This window comes from Synchiropus splendidus, chromosome 18 (assembly GCF_027744825.2).
Source record: "Synchiropus splendidus isolate RoL2022-P1 chromosome 18, RoL_Sspl_1.0, whole genome shotgun sequence".
NCBI classification, from domain to species: Eukaryota; Metazoa; Chordata; class Actinopteri; order Syngnathiformes; family Callionymidae; genus Synchiropus; species Synchiropus splendidus.
Genome location: NC_071351.1, coordinates 4,783,640 through 4,803,264, shown reverse-complemented (window position 1 = coordinate 4,803,264; position 19,625 = coordinate 4,783,640). Strand labels below are relative to the sequence as shown.

Below are 19,625 nucleotides of genomic sequence, written 5' to 3'. Positions count from 1 at the left end.
GTGCAACAAACCAGCCAAACCAAATGCAGTTAAATTTTCATCATCGACGTGAAATCAATGGATCAGAATTCAGGTTTATTGATTACTTCACCAAATGCCTGGAAGATGACATCACAATATCATGTATAGAACCATGTATCACTTTCAATTTTCGGTATCTTACATTGGAAACTTTACAATCAGCGGTTTTCCCCATTGACTTTCTACCTATTTATATATTTATATATATATATTTTCATAGTCCCTAAGCATTAGGGAAGAAAAGTAGACATCCAGTAGCAAGGGAGGGAATGCGTTTCATAAAATATTTAAATGCACTTTAAATAATTACAAACCTTTTCTAAAAGGCAAGGAATCAAACAATATAGATTCCAGAAATTGAATTCTGCTCCTGTCTGTTGACTGTATTCGGACTATACTTTCAGGCAAAAAGACTCTTCTGAACACAAGTCACAGATTAACGCAAGTTTGGATTTCATAATTGTCTCACAGGTAAGGGTTAGGAATGAACAGAACAGAGCAAGGACGTCTTTCAACAACTGTTCTTATTGTAAACAGATCATGAAGTAAAAAAAAAAAAAACAAACTTAAAGCGAGAAGCAAAATAAATACATGTAAAATCTCCATTACAGGCAAGAATGTTGGAGGAGAGTTGAGTGCAAAGGAGGCCGCTTGTGTTTGATAGGAGCAGCCACCAAACCCAGGAGGAACCCATGAGACACTGCGTTGAAGTGGAGGTGAAAGCACTAAAACAAGATGCATAATCTCAGTGATGTCAACACTGAGGGAGGCACTGGTGGCCCGAATCTAACTGGGTGCCATCCGTTCTGATTCAGCCCATTTTGACAGAACATAAATAAATAACCTGCTCAATGACGGATGCGAGATGACGTACAGACAGGAGCCAGTCACAGTGCTCTCCACTCTCAGGACAGAGAAAGCAGAGCCATACAGTCAGAACATGAACGCGGGAGCCAAGCAGATCCACAAGTCTTGGTCGACACATGTGCTTCAGTGTTCGTCCCTCCTTTGCTCCGGAACATTCTAAGACTGGGGAGGCCGAGCAAGCATCCCGTCGCAAGCAGAGATGCGGAAGGCGGAACCAATTCGCAGGAAGAAACGTCTGAGGACGGCACGCAGCTCTGGGATCAGGTCGAACTGCATCATTTCACACAAGTGGGGGTAGTAGCAGGACGCGTGAGGCTTGAACTGCAAGAGAAGGTGGACGCCAGTCAAACAAGAGCGGGGCTTGTTACATGCACAGCATCAGTTTATCAGTTGGACAAACAAAAACACTTTGTGTCATGCAAAGTGATTGACCTCTTCTTCATCTGGAACACAGTATACATGTACTCTGACCCCTCCCCCCCTCTTCTGCGTCCATTTCCAGGTTAATGCCAAATCAACAAGCTGGTTACTTGAGCAAATGGAAGCCAATAATAGAATCCTAAGGGGTTGGTTGTCCAGGCTGCAAGGAGAGAGGACACAAACCCCAGCACTCCAAGGACCAACACTTGACAGAAGGACCATTCAGCCTCGGCCTGTGTTTATGCTTTATTGCTTATAAACTAGTAAAGCTTTCCAAAACGTCCTGCAGAGAAATCCTGAGTCATGAGGTACAGTGAGTCAGCATGAGTCACCCACGCAGAAAGATGGTGAGTCACCAGACACAGCTCGGAAAATGATGCAAAACATAAAATTCATATGAAATTTAATCATATTTAAGAAGCCGGCCATTCTGGCACTTTGGCAGAGGTGAATGTAGGACACTGTAAAGCAAGTGTTTCTGAGGAGGCATTTGAGAGCATTGGTGGGCAACGTGACAGAACCAAACCAAAATGTGTGAGTACGTGCCTTGTCGTCGGACAGCCGTAGCGTCCTGGTGAGGAGCAGCATCAGAAGACTGTTCCAAGCCTCTCTGTGGCTCTCTGAAGTCAGACTGATGAAGTAAGCCAGGGCTTCACTACACACCCTGCGAGGACAAACACAACACGTACATGAGTGAGTGAGAACAGGGTGTTCATCGCAGGTGGCTTAAACTGTTTTGATACTGAAGGCACAGCTGAGACTCCACACGTCAAGCACACAAAACATTATTGGTGGCATCAGCCATGAGTCAAAGACAACACGGTGCTGTGAAACATCCTGATGCTCAGCTTTATCATGTGAAAAAAAAAAAAACGCTGTAAAACTAGCCATGTGTAGAGTACTACTTTGACTTCTCTGCTTCAGTAACTTTTCATTAAGCCACTGGAAAGTACCTGAGCTGCCTCTCTTTGAAAGTGCACATGTGGCCCTCCCCAAAAGACACCAAAGATAGCACAGTTTCACGCCACTATTAAAACATTCAAACCACTAGTGACCTTGGAACATTTATTAATAATTGTAACAGCTGAGTAGCTAAACAATGCTTGAATGTGCTACAAAATATTAGACCACCGCTACAATTTCAATGTTACCATTCTCTTCACTTTTCTGCTTTTTAAGAAGCTCCACCAGTAATAACCAAAGCCCACACATACGTGCACATAACCTTGTCTGGTCCCAGGAGCTAACACCAGTGTGAGAGAGAGACAGGGGAACCTGTTCATGACAGAACACTAACCTTCCAAGCGTCGACATGAGTATTTTCATATATTTATTGATTAGAATGATGACTGTTTACGAGTCAGGAATTTCCTTCACCTCTGTGCGCAACAGGTTAAGCTGAGTTCAGTTGCAAAATAAAAATGACCCAACTTCACATTCACTCTGACGAAATTCTGGAGTTCATGTTCAATTCATACGAAGTCTGACCGAGGCTCTGCCACTGCGTGGTCACAGTCCTAAGTGATGGAACTGCGATAACCAACTTATTACTTAGAGAGGACCAAATGTTTTAATGTTCTGTTACAAAAATGGAAGGCTGGGATCTCCTTAAAAGTGGTGTTACTCACAGCAGCAGTCGAGTCTGGATGTCAGGCCAAGAGTCTTTGAGCTGGGGGTCAGTGTACATCCTAAACAAGATCCTCAGGCTGCAGGCCAGGCTGCTGGTCTCCTGCTTCAACAAGTTAGGCTTGGACTTCCCTTTGAAGCCTTTAAAGAGAAGACACGAGGGTGACACTTCATAATACCATGAAGACATGCAGTAACAGCATGTTGGACAGTCTTCCCTATGGGACAGTAGCTTCCAGTTCCCTGTAGCAATTCGTATTAACAGTATTTGTTTATGAACAGTTATGATCATCCAGAAAGTGTAACCAAAATATGACATGATATGTGTCAGACAGACCTGTGTACTCAAGGAGTGTACTTCTAAATGATGCTTTCAGGCTCTCATTAGCACATTGAAAAAGCAAAAGCAGCAAACAAGATTCCTCCAACAATAAGAGGGGGACTTTTACAAAGTTTCCCTCATGAGAGAAGCTATTCATGAATGAGTTCCCACATCCTTATAATTCCCTCCCTTCCACACACACACTAGTACAGGTGGAAAACAAACGACGTATCTTTACTACAACTGGATCCCAATCCGAGTTTCTATTTACCCGCCCTCCAGAGTGCTGTCCTCTGCTCGTTGTTTGAGTTGAATTCCTTCGCAAAGTTGTGCGACTCCAGTAAGCAATCGAGCAGTTTGAAGAGGTGAGCTGAGGTCATGTGCCTGTACATGCCCTGGTCTGCCTCCCGCTCCTGTCTGTCGGCCTCAGACTCCTCCAGAGCATCCCGCTAACGCCAACAGCAAGTTAGTCAAGTCTCAAACTTTACAGTCCAATTCAACACCAGACATTTCAGACACTACCTGAGCAGCAGCCATGTTGTCAGCATCCTCCTTCTTACTGGTCGCTGGGAAGAAGACGATGTTGTCCACAGTTTGGATGAGCTCCAGCTGGACCACGCATTTAATCAGCAGGCAAGCAAAAAGCTTCTGGTCCGAAACCCCTTCAGGAGAGAGACAAAAAAATGCATTTTAATCACAACATGGAGGTTTTCAAGTGGCTCAGGAACGGTATAGACCAGGTGAGATTTTGCTTCACATATGAATGATGTATAGGTGTATTCCAAGGTTTTTCTACTGAGATGGTTGCTTCGTTGTGTTGTGCTACACTGTTGCTGGATTGGGCTGTGAGCATTTTATAAGCCTATCTAAAGACACGCATGTGATTTATGTCAGTTACTTGGAAAAAAATAAATAAATCAAATGACTGTCATTTCTAATCCCAACTCGTCTGTGTCAGAAAATCCACTCCAATCCACAGACTCACGTCGTTTATAAGCCTGAGTTTTACGAGGAACCGACACAAATAAAAGACCAGGTTTCAGTTGACCTTGACCTGCCCGAGGCTTGCTTGCATGTACTCACTGGCGTTGGACTTTCCCTTCCAGGTGTCATCACTCGATATCTGGCTGTGTCCTCTCTCGGAGAGGGCTCGGTCAAAGCTGCTCTGTGATTGGCTGTCAAACTCAGCATCCTGTGGAGCCAAACAACCAGTGAAAACGTCAAACTTCTGACTGGCATCCGATCAGATGAAGCATCCTAGGGTGTGCATTTCTTCTTACAAAGTGCTTGTTGTCAGTGGCTTCCTCGTCCTGTCCAGCCGGTCTCCAAGTCAACAGACTGATGTGAAAGAGCAAACAGTGAGGATCCAGAAATAAAGACACTTGCCACTGTTCAACCCTTCTCATCTTACACTTGCGGACTTGTGTTCTGGAAGATCTCCAGCATACAGGAGCAGGTGATATTCCACACCTCAGGACTGAACTTCTCTCCGTTCAGAATCACCAAATTTTCCAGGCAGTTGGTGCCCGAGCGAGCCAGCTGCTCATTATCTGCAGGACATGATAAATGGTTTGATGTTAATCAGTAACCCCTGTCAACTGTGAAATCGTTGGAGGACATTGCCTTGCAACTTGCTGATAGTCATCTGAAATCATTTTCACTTTTCAAAAGCAAGGAGAGCAAAATGTCAAGCTGAAGTGCTGAGAGAAACATGTGCGAAGTGCTAAAGGTCTTGCTGACAGAGTGAGACGTACACATGTGGACAGACAGAGCAAGATAAAGCAGATGAGATACAGAAAGAAAGCTTACACACCCAGCACTCGCACCCACCTTGCCGGACACACCACTGCAACTGTGTGAAAATGTCGACCAGGAGGATTTCACTAAGGGGCTCATAGAACTGGGTGAACACATCGCAGATGGCGTAAAGAGCATGGTTACACGTTGTAGTCATCCACTCGGTTTTCTGGGGAAAACAAAAAGGGTGAACTTTCTGGCTGACTTCCACTTCCACAAAAAAAAAAAAAAAAAAAAACAGGATGACAGACCTCGGTCTGCTGCTCCGGAAGCTTCATGTTGTCAAAGATTCGGAAGACTATTCTGAAGAGGTCATGCCACCAGTGTTTCTCAAAGGTTTGGCCATAACTCTTCATGATCTCAAACATGACGGTGAGACCTCTGTCAGAAGCAGAGGAAAAGAAGCATCAGCAGGAACAAGTGACCAAAAACAAGAGAGCAGACACCGCAGTGTAAATTCAATCATTCTTGTCATAGTTTCACAGAATAGATACATGATGAAATCACAATATAATAAGATCAATCTTAAATGCAGTGGATCACTCCACTCCCATCTTCTTCATCCTACACGACACGGCTTTAATATCTGCTTTCTAAATTTGAAACTGAAACAAGATTTGGGCAGATGTTATTTTTGTTCAGTTAACGCCCTCGTTTGAGTTCAACTTTGGGTCACATCAGATGACATTTTCCACATAAAGCTCTCAATTGCCCAGAGGCGGAATTAAGTGCCACTCAAGTGCGAAGGATCAATGAGCATAGTCACAAAAATGGGTGTGAATGAAAAGCCACCGCACGAGCATCAGATAATGACACTTAAATAGTTGAAAGCCTCACCTTGTCCGGACATCCAGCTTGCAGCGGTTGATGATACATGAAAGCTCAAACAGGATGGGAAACCAGCCACGAACCCACACCCGGTCGCCGGGGGCAACGTTCATGTCATCGCTGGTGTATTCCCTTAGAGCCTGGACACAGGATTCGACGGATAGGAGTTAGAGTAATGTTGCATGAAAAATATTGAAGCCTGCGACATCTCACCTGAGGTTTTTCAGAGACGTATTTAGCGCAGTGACGGATGAGCCGGATGGCCTCCATGCTGGTGTCAGGGAACGCTGCGTTGCAAACAAACTCCGACAAACACTTGACGGCATCCTGGAAGGAATCGATGGCGGCAGCAAAGTGCTGCTGGAATGTGTTCACTGGTGGAAAGCAAACACTTATCAGACCAGTCATGTGTGTTGTGAATGTGTATTGTGGGTGGTACATACAGACAATGTGTCCAGTCGTCTGGAAGGCCAGCTCCACAATGGTCTCATCGTGGTCAGACGCAGCCTGGTGGAAGACTGAGAAGATGTTCTTCCAGCCGGAGCGGATGTTACCTGCCTGAGAGTTGACCATCTGTGCAACACAGCGGATGACCATGTCTCTGATAGTGGGAGACCTGATGACGGAGCAACAACACAACACATTGACTTAATACGGTCCCTCGCATTCAGCTCAATGTATTTATACTGAATCATCCACGTGTACTGCAGAGGTGTGCAGTCAGAGTTACATTAACTCCAAAATAAAATTCAAGACCGAACAACCAATGTTAGCATGACATCTCCGAACACCATCTCAAATGATCCCCATTGCCTGGCATCAGCTACTTTCAAATGATGCAATGGTTTCCAACCCAAGCATAGCCATAAATGTAGAACAAGTGATAGGAGTGGTCTTCACCTGTTCTTCTTCACAATGTGCTCAAAGGGCCGAAGGAAGTCTTTCTGGAAGCGGAAATTAGCCAACTCTCCCTTTTCCAGGAACTTCATCGACAGCTGCCTCAGCGAGTCCACGGCAAAGATAGCAACATCCTCGTTGGGGTTGCAGCCCACCTGGACAGGACAAAGGACAGTGCTGAGAGTCATGCCAATGTGGATGAATACAAAAATATAAGCAGAAAAAAGCAGTGAGACTGACAAATGAAGGCGGAACAACTAGAGTATACAGGTATATGGCTTTTGGAGATAGCTATGAAAAACAACAACAGAGTGATGTTTGTTCAACACACATTGATCTGAATAAGAACCTCAGCTGAAAAAATAATGAAGTAATGGAAGCATGAATGCATATTTTAATAATGTTTGAAGACTTGATACACTAGCTGAGAACTGCTGTGTGTCTACAAGCAATATGCAGAAATTCGGCAGGGACTTAAATGACTCAATGTTGATTCATTAATTACGGAAAAAATAAATCCATTCATAAAGCACAGATTCATCTCATATAAACCTTTCCACCTGATAAGTCCTGCTGCTAGTACAAGTATATATGGGCCATAAGAAAAGCATCATCTAAAAGAACACAAGTGTACATCTCCTGTTCCAGTCTGCTTGACTGACCTTGTTAAAATGGTCTCCTATGACTTGCCAGATTCTGGACCACTGCAGCCGGATGCGGTTCATGTTGTAGTAGGAGATCTCCACAATCTTCTGCAGACTGAACATCCTGGGCTGGTGCGCCGACGCCAACTCGTCCATGGACACCGCACACAGCCATCGCACAAAGTCCACTGTGAAGCAACTTATTTTGAGTTCCCGCTCAATTCAAGACGAGAAGCAGAGTCAAGGAGGAAACGTACCGATTGCATTTCCATCTAGTCGGGTAGATCCAGTAAAGATCCTGCCAAAATCAAATCATTTTAAGATTAAAACCAGTAAAAATGGCAAATACCTAGGGCACATTTTATTAGTTACTATCACCTGTCCACAGCAACCACCACGCTCTGAGAGCTGGTTTCTCCCACCGACTCCTGGATGTGAGCCATCTGTCTTCGGTCCTGACTGCCCACCAGGCTTCCTGCAACCACACATCACAGATGGCATCTTCAATATTAGGATCAGAAAAGTCCACAAACAGTGCTGTTCAAAAGTTGACACCCTACCAAGTCCCAGTGGCATGAACTCCTCTGTTCCTGATGGCAAACCCTTAATGCCGACCTCTCGGTCTCGGACGACCCCGGATATGTAGCGCGTCTTCACGCCGGTGCCAATTAACTGAGCCAGCTCCAGCTGACTAATGCACCGCAAGATCTGAACATGATTAAATCCATGCCTTTCGGTTAAATTGATTTAGAAATATGAAAATACAAGTTTATTTCATTACAAATGGGTAGTGATGGGCTGGTGAGGCTTCATGAAACAGTGTCCTCACTTCCAGAGATCAGTAGGTGGCGCTCTTGGTATAAAAACAATGTGATGTTTCATTGAAGTAGTTATTCAAAGCCTATGCTTTTACTAGTGCTAACTAGTGGGCTCTGAAAATAACCCTCTAACCCCAACCATTTCATGAGGCCCCTTCAGCCCATCGCTACATGTACATATTTAAGGAACTACATTTAAGCACACATTCAGTGGTAATAAACATTGCGCCCCATGACTGAAAATGATTCAGTGGAGTCATTATAGTCACCTCATGCCATGAGTTTCCTAGGTAGTTTCCATCAGTGTGCGCGACAGTGATCAAGGTCTTGATGGTGTCAATGTTTTTCTGTTTCATCTCTGTGATGCTGGAGCTGGCAGTCAACAGAGTGAATCTCGCCAATGCCTGGACGTAGGCGTCCCGCTCCAGCTGCAGATAAACCATAACATGTTTAACATACCACTCATACCCTTGTCAAGTTAAAACAGGTTCAAAACACCGGTGGAGGTAGATCACCACACCTGCATGCTGAAGATGCAGGCAATCCTGATAGCACAGCGAATGCCCTCCAAACACAAAGAGGCCACTTCAGGATCGTCGCAGTCCTGCAGCCCAACACTGAACGCAGCAAGTAGCGGAGTCCACGCCAGCTACGATGCCAAAGAAAAAGTCAGTCATCTGCTTACATTAGAAACAGCTCCTGTTGGTGACCTCGCACCTTAAACATGGGTCTGACGTGCTCCAGGTGGGTAGCGCTGAAGAAAGGAGCTTGAGCATGACTGACTGCTTCCATCAGAGCTTTGGCTGTCTTTGCCATCTGCTCCATCTCCATGTTGTACAGAAGGCGCCGCTGCTTCTCACTGGCGACACCTAGGCATGAGATGCGGTAGAATGACATTCAGCCTCCAAGTAAACAAATGATTCTACCCCATTTGAAAAAAAAATGAATATGTGATGAGCTCCAGTCAGAAACCAGATATTTTGAATACTATGAAAGACAACATACAAACAAATCACTGTAATGAAGTGGGGATTTGCCAACGTTTTGAGCTTGTCTCATTCAGTTTGTCTCCTGCCACTGTCATAGACGCGCAGAGATGCCACTGCCACCTGCTGATCATTTGTGCTTATTGCACTCTGAAGATTATGAACCCAATTTGATGGATTGATAAAATCCATGAAGGGAATTGCCATTAGGTTGAAAAAGAAACGTGGATGGAAAACACGTTTCATGAGGAAAGTGAAGAACTCACTCTGCTTGGATGACTTGGGAGTGATTGAAAACTCTTTGCTCTCCTTCATGGCAATCTTCTTGCCTGCGATTTCGTTGTAGATGGAGGATAAATATTCTTCTGGCAGGTCCTTGCTGTCATTTATGCCCCGGTTCATCTTGATGTACTGTTCCTTGGTCATCTTGTTTTTTACCTACAGCAAGCAACAGGTGCGGAAACAAATGTCAACAACAGATTAATTTCTTAAGATATATTGCTGTGCTAAGAGACACAAGATGATAACTCAGAATAGTTCTTTCTGACCACAAAGATCAGTCTTCACAGTCAAAATAACTTCCAGGCAACAACTCTGGAAAAATCCCTTTGAGTTGTGGTTTGGCAACAGAAACAACAAAAGATTAAGGGGGCATCACTTGCACACTAATGTACCAAATGTGAAGTCCACAGGAAAAAATGTGTCAATTATCAGCATAATATACTGTATTTACCTCGCTACTTTAAAATGTACCTGAATATTTTTTTCTTGTACAGAAAAGCAGAACTAGTCTAAGCATTTGCATGTCATTGTTGTCACCTGAGGACTGTGCAAATCTGTGGTCAGCATAATGATGGAGTAGGCCAACACATAGGCAGTGTCAGCGCTGGCAAACAGCGTCTGCCTGCAAGCAAACAGCCAGAGTTGGTTTGTTGTTTTCATTGTGTCTCAACCCAAGCGACTGAGCTTCTTACCCCTGGTTGCATTCTAGATAGCGAGCAGCAAACTTTTCCATGAGCCTGTCAATCTTCTGGGCCTCCCCAGGCAACCTGAAGCCCTCCAGGAAGGCTCGCAGGGCTGAGACAAAGTCCCGACCGCAGAAGTCCAGCTGGTCCACGTAACAGTACATCACCTCTTTGTTGAACTTGACGTTCTCACCCAAGTACTCGCCCACCTGGGTCTGCAGAGGAGCATGAGGAGAGAAGAAATGAACAGTGGTGAAGATAAATACACATGCGTTTATGCTTTTGGATGGCCAACTTTTTGTTAATCCATCTGAACCAGACACTGGAATCAGTCAAGTGAACGTGATGATTTTGCGGTGTAATATAAAACCAACAGTCCAAAACAAGAATAAGACAATGTGGCAGAGAAAATCAGTTAGAGTGAAGTCACATGATGTCTATTTGAAAAGCAGCAACCAACGTCTGGAAATTACATGTGAGTCAGCTTTTTTTATTTTTTATTTTTTTAATAAATAACAGGTTGCAAGTGAATTTCAAACTACATACAATTTGGGAAATATTAACATTTTGTATTTTATTTCACTCTGAATATGTGGGAATCACTTACTGAGGACCTTTTCTAGCAGTACATCACTTTTGATTCAACGAAATGAGACAGAAATGCTGCTTGAACGTCGTGTATATTGCAAAAACGAAAATATTGGGTGACTAAGGGATTAAAAAAGGAGAATGCAGGAGCATAATATGCCAGAAAAGGAAATCTCTTACCGTGTCCAGTCTGTCCTCCTGGTGAAGGAACTGGGCAATGTCCTCAGCTGAAGGTCCCAGCATCCCCTGCTCCTGCAGGTACTGCACTCCGCGTTTGGGCTTTTTGTTAAAGCTAGAAGAAAAAAACCCGGAGGTATTAAATCAAGTGAACCAAGATACAAGTGGAACACATCCTGAAGAGCACTCACAGTTCGATGCCATGTTCAATGATATCCTTCTGTTGCTTGATGACCTCGTACTGCTCGGGGTGGTCAGCCTGGGAAACGGCCACACTGGAAGAGACGGTGGAGTCCAGAGAGCTTATGCTGTCGCGACGTCCGGTCAGCTGCTCTGGAATCTTCAGCTCGGACCCATCATTGTCAGGCGGATGCTCCTGACCTGTGAACGAACACATCACGTTAAACCTGCTTTCGTGCTATACTTCCTGTGTACAAGTCTCACCTAGGTTCGCCTGAAGATTTGGGTTCACATACATGTCTTTGCTCCACTCCACCATACACTTTAGGATGGACACCAGACACTCCAGTCCTTTCTTTCTTAGACTCAGTTCCTGCAGGAATCATTTAAAGACACATTCTTACATGTGTTAGGTAACTGTTACAGCTGTCAGCAGCAGTGTGTACCTGCAGGGGAGTCATCCCGAGCTCCTGACCACTTCTACCCTGCGCTATTTTGGACAGGTCATTGACAAGACGCTCAAAGATATTGGCGGCATTCAAGTCGCAGTCGTAGTTGACGTAGATGTCGACCACACACTGGGCATCTGGAGAGGAAGGGAATTCAAGGCGGATCAGAACTGAGACAAGCAGACAACCCCAGCAGAAATTCAAAATCAGTTCTAGACCCAGCTATGTTAACCAAGATGACCGATTCTCATGTGAACATGTAGCATGATGTCACCTCGTGCTGAGCTTGCAGTATCCAACAAAAAAAAAAAAACATAATTTCACAGTTTAGTTAGTTTAGCTGTGCCTCAATCACTTAGTCACCATGATATGTGTTGATCTTAATCTCACAACTAATGCAGTTTTAGTCGACAGAGAAGTGTCAAGTGAAGTGTTGCACTTCTCTCTTGCATCAAGACCACTGAGCTGTGACAATCTACTTCTTAAGAGGAGAAAAATAAGATGCTTTTGATTTTATGGCAACAGTAAACGAGAATACAGATCCACTGAACACCTCTACCTGCACAGATGCGTGTGAGTGTCTGGATCACCATCCACTTGTGCTCAAATGAACTGGTTGATGTTTCCAGAATGGTTAGAAATATTTCCCTGAAAAACACCTGCATTTGGACAAATGAAGTTAGGCCTCACGTCGTAGGTGTGTCTCATTCAGATGTCTCTCAGGTTTCTCACCTCTATCTGCATCTTCAGATGGACCTTGAAGTGAGACAGCAAGGTGAGGAAGATGGCCAGCGACAGTTCAAAGACCTCTGGCACGGATGAGACCCCGTTCTTGGACAGTGCCACGCATAGATACTGTTTAATGGCATTGACAAACATCTCGTGTGTGCGGAACACTGGCCCGGCACCCTGCAGCACGGACAGCAGAAGCTGCAGGGACACGATCTTGGAACGCAACTCGTGAGACCTGAAGACACATGAACACATCGTCCCAGGATGAGTTCTGATTCAAAACAGTAACAAAAGAACACAGAGTTAATAGAATAACAAGAAAACATTTTTTTTTATTTCAGACTTGTTGGTTCTATGCTCCATAGTGTACATGTAATTGCAGGGAGAGGAGATTGAAAACTGGGTGTCGCTTTACTGCAGCCTGCTCACTGGTTTAATGTTGCAGTAACAAGAGTTGACAGAGTGTAGTTGGCCACAAGGAGGGCAGACAGGTGACAAAGAACTTAGACTCAAGAGGTTTCACAGCGTGGACACAATCCAGGAGAACATGTTGAGGAGCTAAATACTTGGGACAGATCCTGCCAATTCAACTCCTGAATGATAATCATTTTGAGGATAAATCCATTTTTTTGCACCGATTGTTTTCAATTTCGTCAATAAAGCACTAGGCTTTACATATCTCCAAATTCAAAAGGTATGAGAGACATGCGAGGACAGTCAATCATGGATGGCTGAACTGAGTTGTGTCATTCACATCGCTGCTCACCACCTTGGCAACTTACTTAGGATCCGGGGGGCCGTCTGCCAGGGGCTTCATGGAGAGTTTGCACAGAGAGCGAAAGACGAGGAAGGCGTCCTTCTGCAGGATGTGTGAGAATCTGGAAGAACTGTGGGGTCCCTGTAAACTCTCTGCATCCTGAAACAAAAACAGATTCAAATATATAACTTATAACTTTGTGACAGAACATGCATTTCAACAAGTTACTAACAACTCTTTTTTGCAGTCGACATTGGTCAGCCATTAGTTTTAGGTTTTCTGTAGCACTGAATTTTCAGTTGAATAAGACGGGAAACAACTTCTCACCAGCAAATCTGAGGAAGAGACAGAGGAGCGGTCCTCAATGATGCCGTTCATCTGCTGACCTTCAGCATGAGATTTAGCTGGGGTCACATCAGTCAGTTCGGGCACGGTGAGAGCATGCTGGTCTCCTACAGGAGCAGTAGATGAAGAGATTATAGGAGACCATGCGTCACGAAACTGGAAAGGTCAGGCATGTGGCAGAAGCCTGATCGGACCTGCTCCAATATGATCCTCTTCTTGTCCTTCGGTTGTTTCCGCAATGGTTTCGTCTTCTGGTTTGTCCGACTCCTCTGGTGGTTGTGTGTCAGCACTGTCCTCGGTAAAAACTGAATCTGAAGCAAACAATGATTAAGTGCCTCATCATGACTGGGAGCCAACAGGGAGATGGATGATACCTGTGACTGGGGTGACCTGCTCTTCTCCTCCATTAATCTGAGCACTGCTGCAGTCCGACTCTCCGTTCATAGCAGGAGTAACCGGTGGTCCACCCTGGTCCAGGTCTGACGGCGGTGGTGTGGATCTGGTGTTGTTACTGTAAGTGAGGTCTGGAGTACTGGCCGCGGGGGAGGGAGAGCTCTGTGGCTCAGGAGTGGGGGTTCTGTCTGAGCGAGGGGAAACCGATCTCCGATTAGGGAGCACGGGTGATGGGTTCTGTTGTGGGAGACGCAATCGGTCCTTTTCCATTTCCTGAGCCTCGAGAGCCTGCAGAGGAGGATTTAGGTGAACGCTCCCTCTCGACCCAGTCCAATTTCACACCTTTTTCGGACTAACCGCTTGGTTCTCCATGCGAGTGAAGATGACGTTGAGCATCTGTGTGAGCGTTGCTTTGGCTGTGGTCTGGTTGATGAGGTTGCGACTGGCCAGGTAGATGTTATAGCAGGTCCTCACGGTCAGGAGAATCGTCCCTTCATGAATTTCTATGTGAGGGGAGGTCACCGTAGTCAGGAGGGCCTTGACAAATACAAAAGGAAAATGAAGTCATTCAGATGAAACTGCCAAACCATATGTCATTTTAAAGTGGACCTTAATAAAAAAAAAGTTGTTAAGTAATTAATCCAGAAAAAAACCCAACACATTTTAATATTGGCGACAAGAATGATTTCATTTGAGTTGAATCTGTATACAGAATCTTAAACATCAAGGTGGAAGTGCTCCAGTGCTCACATTTTTTTAACATTTAACTTTCCATTCATCAGTGCAATCTCATTTAGTCCCCTTTGGTTATGACGCTACATTGAATAATGTGGTATACAGTGAATTGGTGCACCAAAAAAATGTTCCCTGAGAGACAAATGAGATTCTTTTTTTTTTTTTTAAATAATGAACACTAAGACATTGAAGTTCCAGCCCCAGTAAATATAGTTGTTTTAGAAGCCTTCAGGAAAACTACAGTCTTCTGTTTAAATCACGTTTTGTTGACGTGTTCCCAACACTGTGAGTTTAATGGAGAGACGGTAAACACAATGTAATGTGAAGAACACTCACAATTGAATAAGCTGTATTTCCTTTGTTTTTGGCTTTTGTCACAAAATTAAAATTGCATAGAGAGTATGATAAATTGCATTGAAATATTGACAAATCATGAGAAATCAAAGGCACCTTGTTTTCTGGAAAAGAAGAAGAAAGAATCACAAAAAAGTACAGTGTTTCTGTGATGTCACCTGCTGTTCATTCAAATCTATCCGTACTCCCCGTCTCTGCTACTTGTTTACACAATACATTTACAATAAGAACATTAACTTCAGAATTCATTTTCTTGGATAATGTATACATATATTGACATTCAAGATTGTTAAGTTGATATGTTCCCCATTTCACAGTTAAATTGGCAATTTTCAATGTAAAAGTTATGTTTAATATTTGGATATTTTGCATATAATCTCTCTCAAATTCATCATAGCAGTTTTTTTCAGGCCAATTATGGCTTTTGGATTTTGTTTCCAAAGCCAGATTAGCCTGGAATAAGTTGGAAGCGGATGAGTGTTTTCACAGTCAGGTGACTTGTGGACAGAAAAAGTGACAGGAGATGGATGATCGGAGGGCCGGCAGATGTTGGGCAGGGGGTGGACGGGTACCTTGATGATTTGTAGCTGAACCCCTTCATCCGTCTGAGGACCCTGAAAGCAGTTGCAGATGGTTTCCACCAGGCGGTCAATGAGCCGCTTTCCAGGGGTCCTGCTGTCGGGAGCGTTGCCTGTGATGTGGCCGTATGCAATCAGTTTCTGAAACGCAAGACAGTCAAGAGAAGATGGGTTTCACAGCCTGCTTGCAGAGCTCAAATGTATTCACATGTTAATCGGGTGGTTTTGCGAAATGGAATTTTAAATATGGCTTAGCGAGAGCTAAATAATGATATGCAATTCATTTGTTATGTCTATGATCTTTTGTTGTCGTTCAGGCATACTTGCTAATATGAAGGAAAACGTGAATTATTTTGGGTTAATCCGGGTTTTTAATGCTTATAATGTTGAAATTATACAGCTTTAAAAAGACTTTATTTTTTAACTTAAGCTTCAGTGTGGGTTTTGTCAAATCATTTAACACTAGTGTATTATTTTGATAAATTGTTTTTTTTTTTTTTTATCTTCAGGTGCGCAGATAAGTTGAGCTGTTATTTTAGTGTCGATTGTCTTTTCACACCAGAGAATGAACAACTTATCTTGTGTTGACTGGCTGCATTTTGAATAAGTTGTGAGAAAATCAGCCTTGAACATCATTAATACACACTGGCTTCTCGACTGTTTATCAGACTAAGAGGACAACCTTGACGTGCAACATTATTCCAGGCTCCAGCTCCTATCAGGGAGAAATCAGCCAGTCAACATGTGGAATGTAAATCCATTTAAACCAGTTGGACGTGTGAAACAGGTGAAATCCCCTGCTCTGCTCTATTGTTCTCCTAAGCAGACAAAGGTGAAACTGTTCGGTTAGAGACAAATGCAGTGTGTGTGTGTGTGTGTGTGTGTGTGTGTGTGTGTGTGTGAGAGGGCATTCACCTGCAGACAGTCCAGAGAGGTGCTCACTATCCGGGGTGACTTTGACTGGCAGGCCAGCTCAAAGGGCAGGACATATTTGTCTGCTTCAATGTAGTTGGCTCGAGGTGGGACCACAGTGCCATCTCTGCAGATGACAGCATGACATGATTTTTCATAATCTCTTATGCATTTAACACACGGCTTCAGTGCCGACTCCACAAGTTTTGGCTGTTTGAACTTAGGCTTAATCTTCAATAAGTACATGCTACAAGCAGGATCAACCGCATTGCCCTCCCCCTTCCTTTTTAAGAACCCAACCATTGGTTCCCATCGTGGGCTGGGATCCACCTTACTTCAGGGCCATTGATGTCACAGACCACAAGATTTAATATTGACAATCATTCATCAACACATTGCATCATGAGTTAAAGCTCAACCATTTGCTCACCTGCGCAATGCAACTTCCTCTGACATGTGAAGCCATTTTTGGATTAAGACTCTGTTAATTCACGCAGCTCTGACCTCAGTTTTGCACCTTATGTTTTTATTTATGAGACAGCTGTATATCAGGATGTTGAGTAGATCACTTAAGAATAAACTGTACAAAATACTTACTTCTGTTTCTCCAATTCAGCCTTGATTTCATCTGTGATAAAGACAAGAGGTCAAAGATTAACATTGGCTGTGATAATCTACGCCGATGCAGCCAGAGAATTTGGTAATCCACCCAAAAAAAAGACAAAATGTTATTGTATGATCATGAGAGACGATCAATACCAAACTTAAAAAATGGTTAGCAACTATTCACCAAAGACTGGGTGACTTATTGAGTCGCCTGCCTGCTTGTCATTGCAGCATGGTAAATCTTGTTCACAGCTGCGTGCCAGATTAAACATGGTGGAAAGACCTGCCAATGACTGCTTTACGAGAAAACCAGCAAACAGGCAGAGTGCGGGCTGAAAGACAGATTCCAGGAGATAAACACAAAGGAAAGGATAATGAAGACAGACGGTTGGGTTCTCTGCGTCATGCATAATAAATGGACAAACAGAAGGGCACTGACAAACCCTTCACCATGAAGGCTTTCAGACAGATGGGCATTTTCAATGAAACGTTAACAAGTTTGATGTGTACACACGTGACAACACCTGCTTATTCATTGATCCAGCTTTAAGTATAGCTCTGAGCAGGTAGATAAACTCCGACCTCTGTAGCTCTGAGGGGTTCAGTTGAAGTGACTTCCTCAGACAGTTTTGACTGAGGCTTGCCACCTCGGACATGGAGACTGAGTGAGAAATGTTCTGTGCCCAATATCTAACGCTCAGGAAGGTTGTGGAAGATTATTCGTAAAGAAGACTCTTGCAAACCTTCACTGTGTTTTGGGCTCACCCAAGCATGTCAACAGTCTGGAATGGCCGCCCAAACGCATAGTATGTAAAGCTCCAGAGTGCACGAGAGTCAAACCCCTCTCTCGGTTCCACTGCCTGAAATGTTGGAGTCCAACCAATGTATTTTCTAGATGATAAGTTGTTGTTTTTGTACTGAGGTGGTTATCTATAATTTCACACGTTCTTAAATGATATGTCAATCTGACCAACAAGAGTAAACACTACACTATGTTCATGATGCCTCTTGATTCCATCCCACCATTGATAGAGGAGGTGTTGCGTGTCTCACGTGTGATCAAGCATCACAAGGACAAAACACATCAAAGAAATGAACAAAATCATGATGGGTTTTGTTCTCTTTAAGTAGGAAATCAAGAGAGAAACATTGTGATAACAAAATGAGAGGAATGAAAAAGCAGCTCATTTAAACTCAAGTCGCGAGAACAGCCCGGATACCTGAAGGGATGTGGAGGAGTATGACTTATTTACTTGTTAAGATTGAAAGATAGTGTTTCTGCAGCCATCGGTGCTTCCTTATTTTCCAGTGGGCTCGCTTCTTTGCGACATTCCGCTCCATGTCACAGTTCAAGTCGGGAGCGAGACATACAAATTGCATGAGAACCTTTGTGGTGTTACCACTTCACGCTCTGTTTTTAGTCTTCTCTACACAACGCACATTTTGACTGCTGCAACTTAACAGTCCAAATTCTCAAGCTCCTGCCCAAAGCATTGAGCGACGCCCACTTCATCCTTGTCACTGATGGTGACCCCGCCATAGTAGACACAACTCTCTCCCATGTGAGACCCCAAGTGAAGGCGACATGACTCTTGATTTGTCAAGAAGACTCAAGGGGGACTCAAAATCATCCAGCGTGCCAAGGCCATGCTTCAAGGGGAGGCAGCACGGATCACCCGAGTACACGAATATTACAGCTAAACACACTGGCGACTGAACTTACACGTCACTTCTGTGGACTAAGCAACCCAAGTACTGCGTAGGGCCAGTCAGATCAAACAGAATGAAGGTGGCACGAGCGTGTAACACAAGCCAGGGCCGTTTTGAATGGAAACGCTGGGACGTCAGAGGATCCTGGTGTTGGGTGGCCCGTGTGTCTGTCTGCTGGCTGAGCTACGTTCGCCTCGAGGATTGGTCGGTCTCGCAAACGAACCTGGCAACTCATACATGCTAGTTTGTTTGTCTGACTGAAAGAGATGAACACGCGAAGACAGCATATTGACGCTGAGCTGCTCTTCTAATACCATCTTGTATGCTGTACCGACGCCATATGTCAACACCAGAAACAGCTTTTGAAGGCCATTTCAGATGCTACTAGCATGTAGCATCATGACGTTAGTCCCCTACGTATGAAATAAACTTGACACACAGACAAAAGACAGGGATCAAATAACAACGAGCCTCACCTAGAGCCACCTGACAGGCTTTCCTCAGCTGGCTGTGCTGGCTTCTCTTCACCTCCTTGTCAGAGAGAATCTTCTCCAGCGCCCGAGACAGGAACATGCTCTTGGTTTTACTGTTCTCTACCTTCAACTGCTGCTGCTGTAGACGGCGCTGTGACGCTGCTTGCTGCTGCTGCATCTCTCGGTGTCCTCTGCTCTCTGCTTTCAGGCCGACATTTCCGACCCGGACCTCAGAAGGAAGCTAGTAAAGTCCTGCTACCAGTGTCAGCAGATAGCTCAGCTCAGCGCCGCCATGGTGCTTCCACGTCACGTCACGTGACACTCAGCTGGCTGCTCTCAGAGGTTCACACCCACAATCGTAGTATGGTTTTACGTGCTTCGTTACGGACGCGAAACTCTGACAAAGTGACCCGCTTCTGGTTTATTATTGTTGACTTCTTTGGAG

The 19,625-nt window shown here is 44.3% G+C and overlaps 1 protein-coding gene across 1 annotated transcript; it reads right to left on the bottom strand.

Annotated features, from left to right (window-relative positions):
- Window positions 1-66: 66 nt before the first annotated feature.
- On the bottom strand, window positions 67-19,492 carry arfgef2 (ADP-ribosylation factor guanine nucleotide-exchange factor 2 (brefeldin A-inhibited)). Its single transcript, XM_053849364.1, has 39 exons — window positions 19,184-19,492; window positions 16,989-17,019; window positions 16,395-16,518; window positions 15,474-15,620; window positions 14,170-14,349; window positions 13,794-14,100; window positions 13,614-13,730; window positions 13,402-13,526; window positions 13,100-13,233; window positions 12,318-12,552; window positions 12,145-12,244; window positions 11,583-11,722; window positions 11,401-11,509; window positions 11,148-11,337; window positions 10,960-11,071; window positions 10,201-10,406; window positions 10,046-10,130; window positions 9,493-9,664; window positions 8,958-9,109; window positions 8,761-8,889; window positions 8,510-8,668; window positions 7,983-8,130; window positions 7,801-7,897; window positions 7,680-7,720; window positions 7,441-7,610; window positions 6,782-6,933; window positions 6,325-6,497; window positions 6,095-6,255; window positions 5,891-6,021; window positions 5,305-5,434; window positions 5,087-5,222; window positions 4,668-4,806; window positions 4,537-4,594; window positions 4,340-4,448; window positions 3,779-3,918; window positions 3,528-3,705; window positions 2,937-3,075; window positions 1,855-1,972; window positions 67-1,209 (listed from the first exon to the last, which is right to left on the bottom strand). The coding sequence occupies exons 1-39, from the start codon at window positions 19,356-19,358 to the stop codon at window positions 1,045-1,047; spliced, it is 5,514 nt and encodes a 1,837-aa protein (XP_053705339.1). The 5' UTR covers window positions 19,359-19,492; the 3' UTR covers window positions 67-1,044.
- Between the last annotated feature and the right edge of the window lie 133 nt (window positions 19,493-19,625).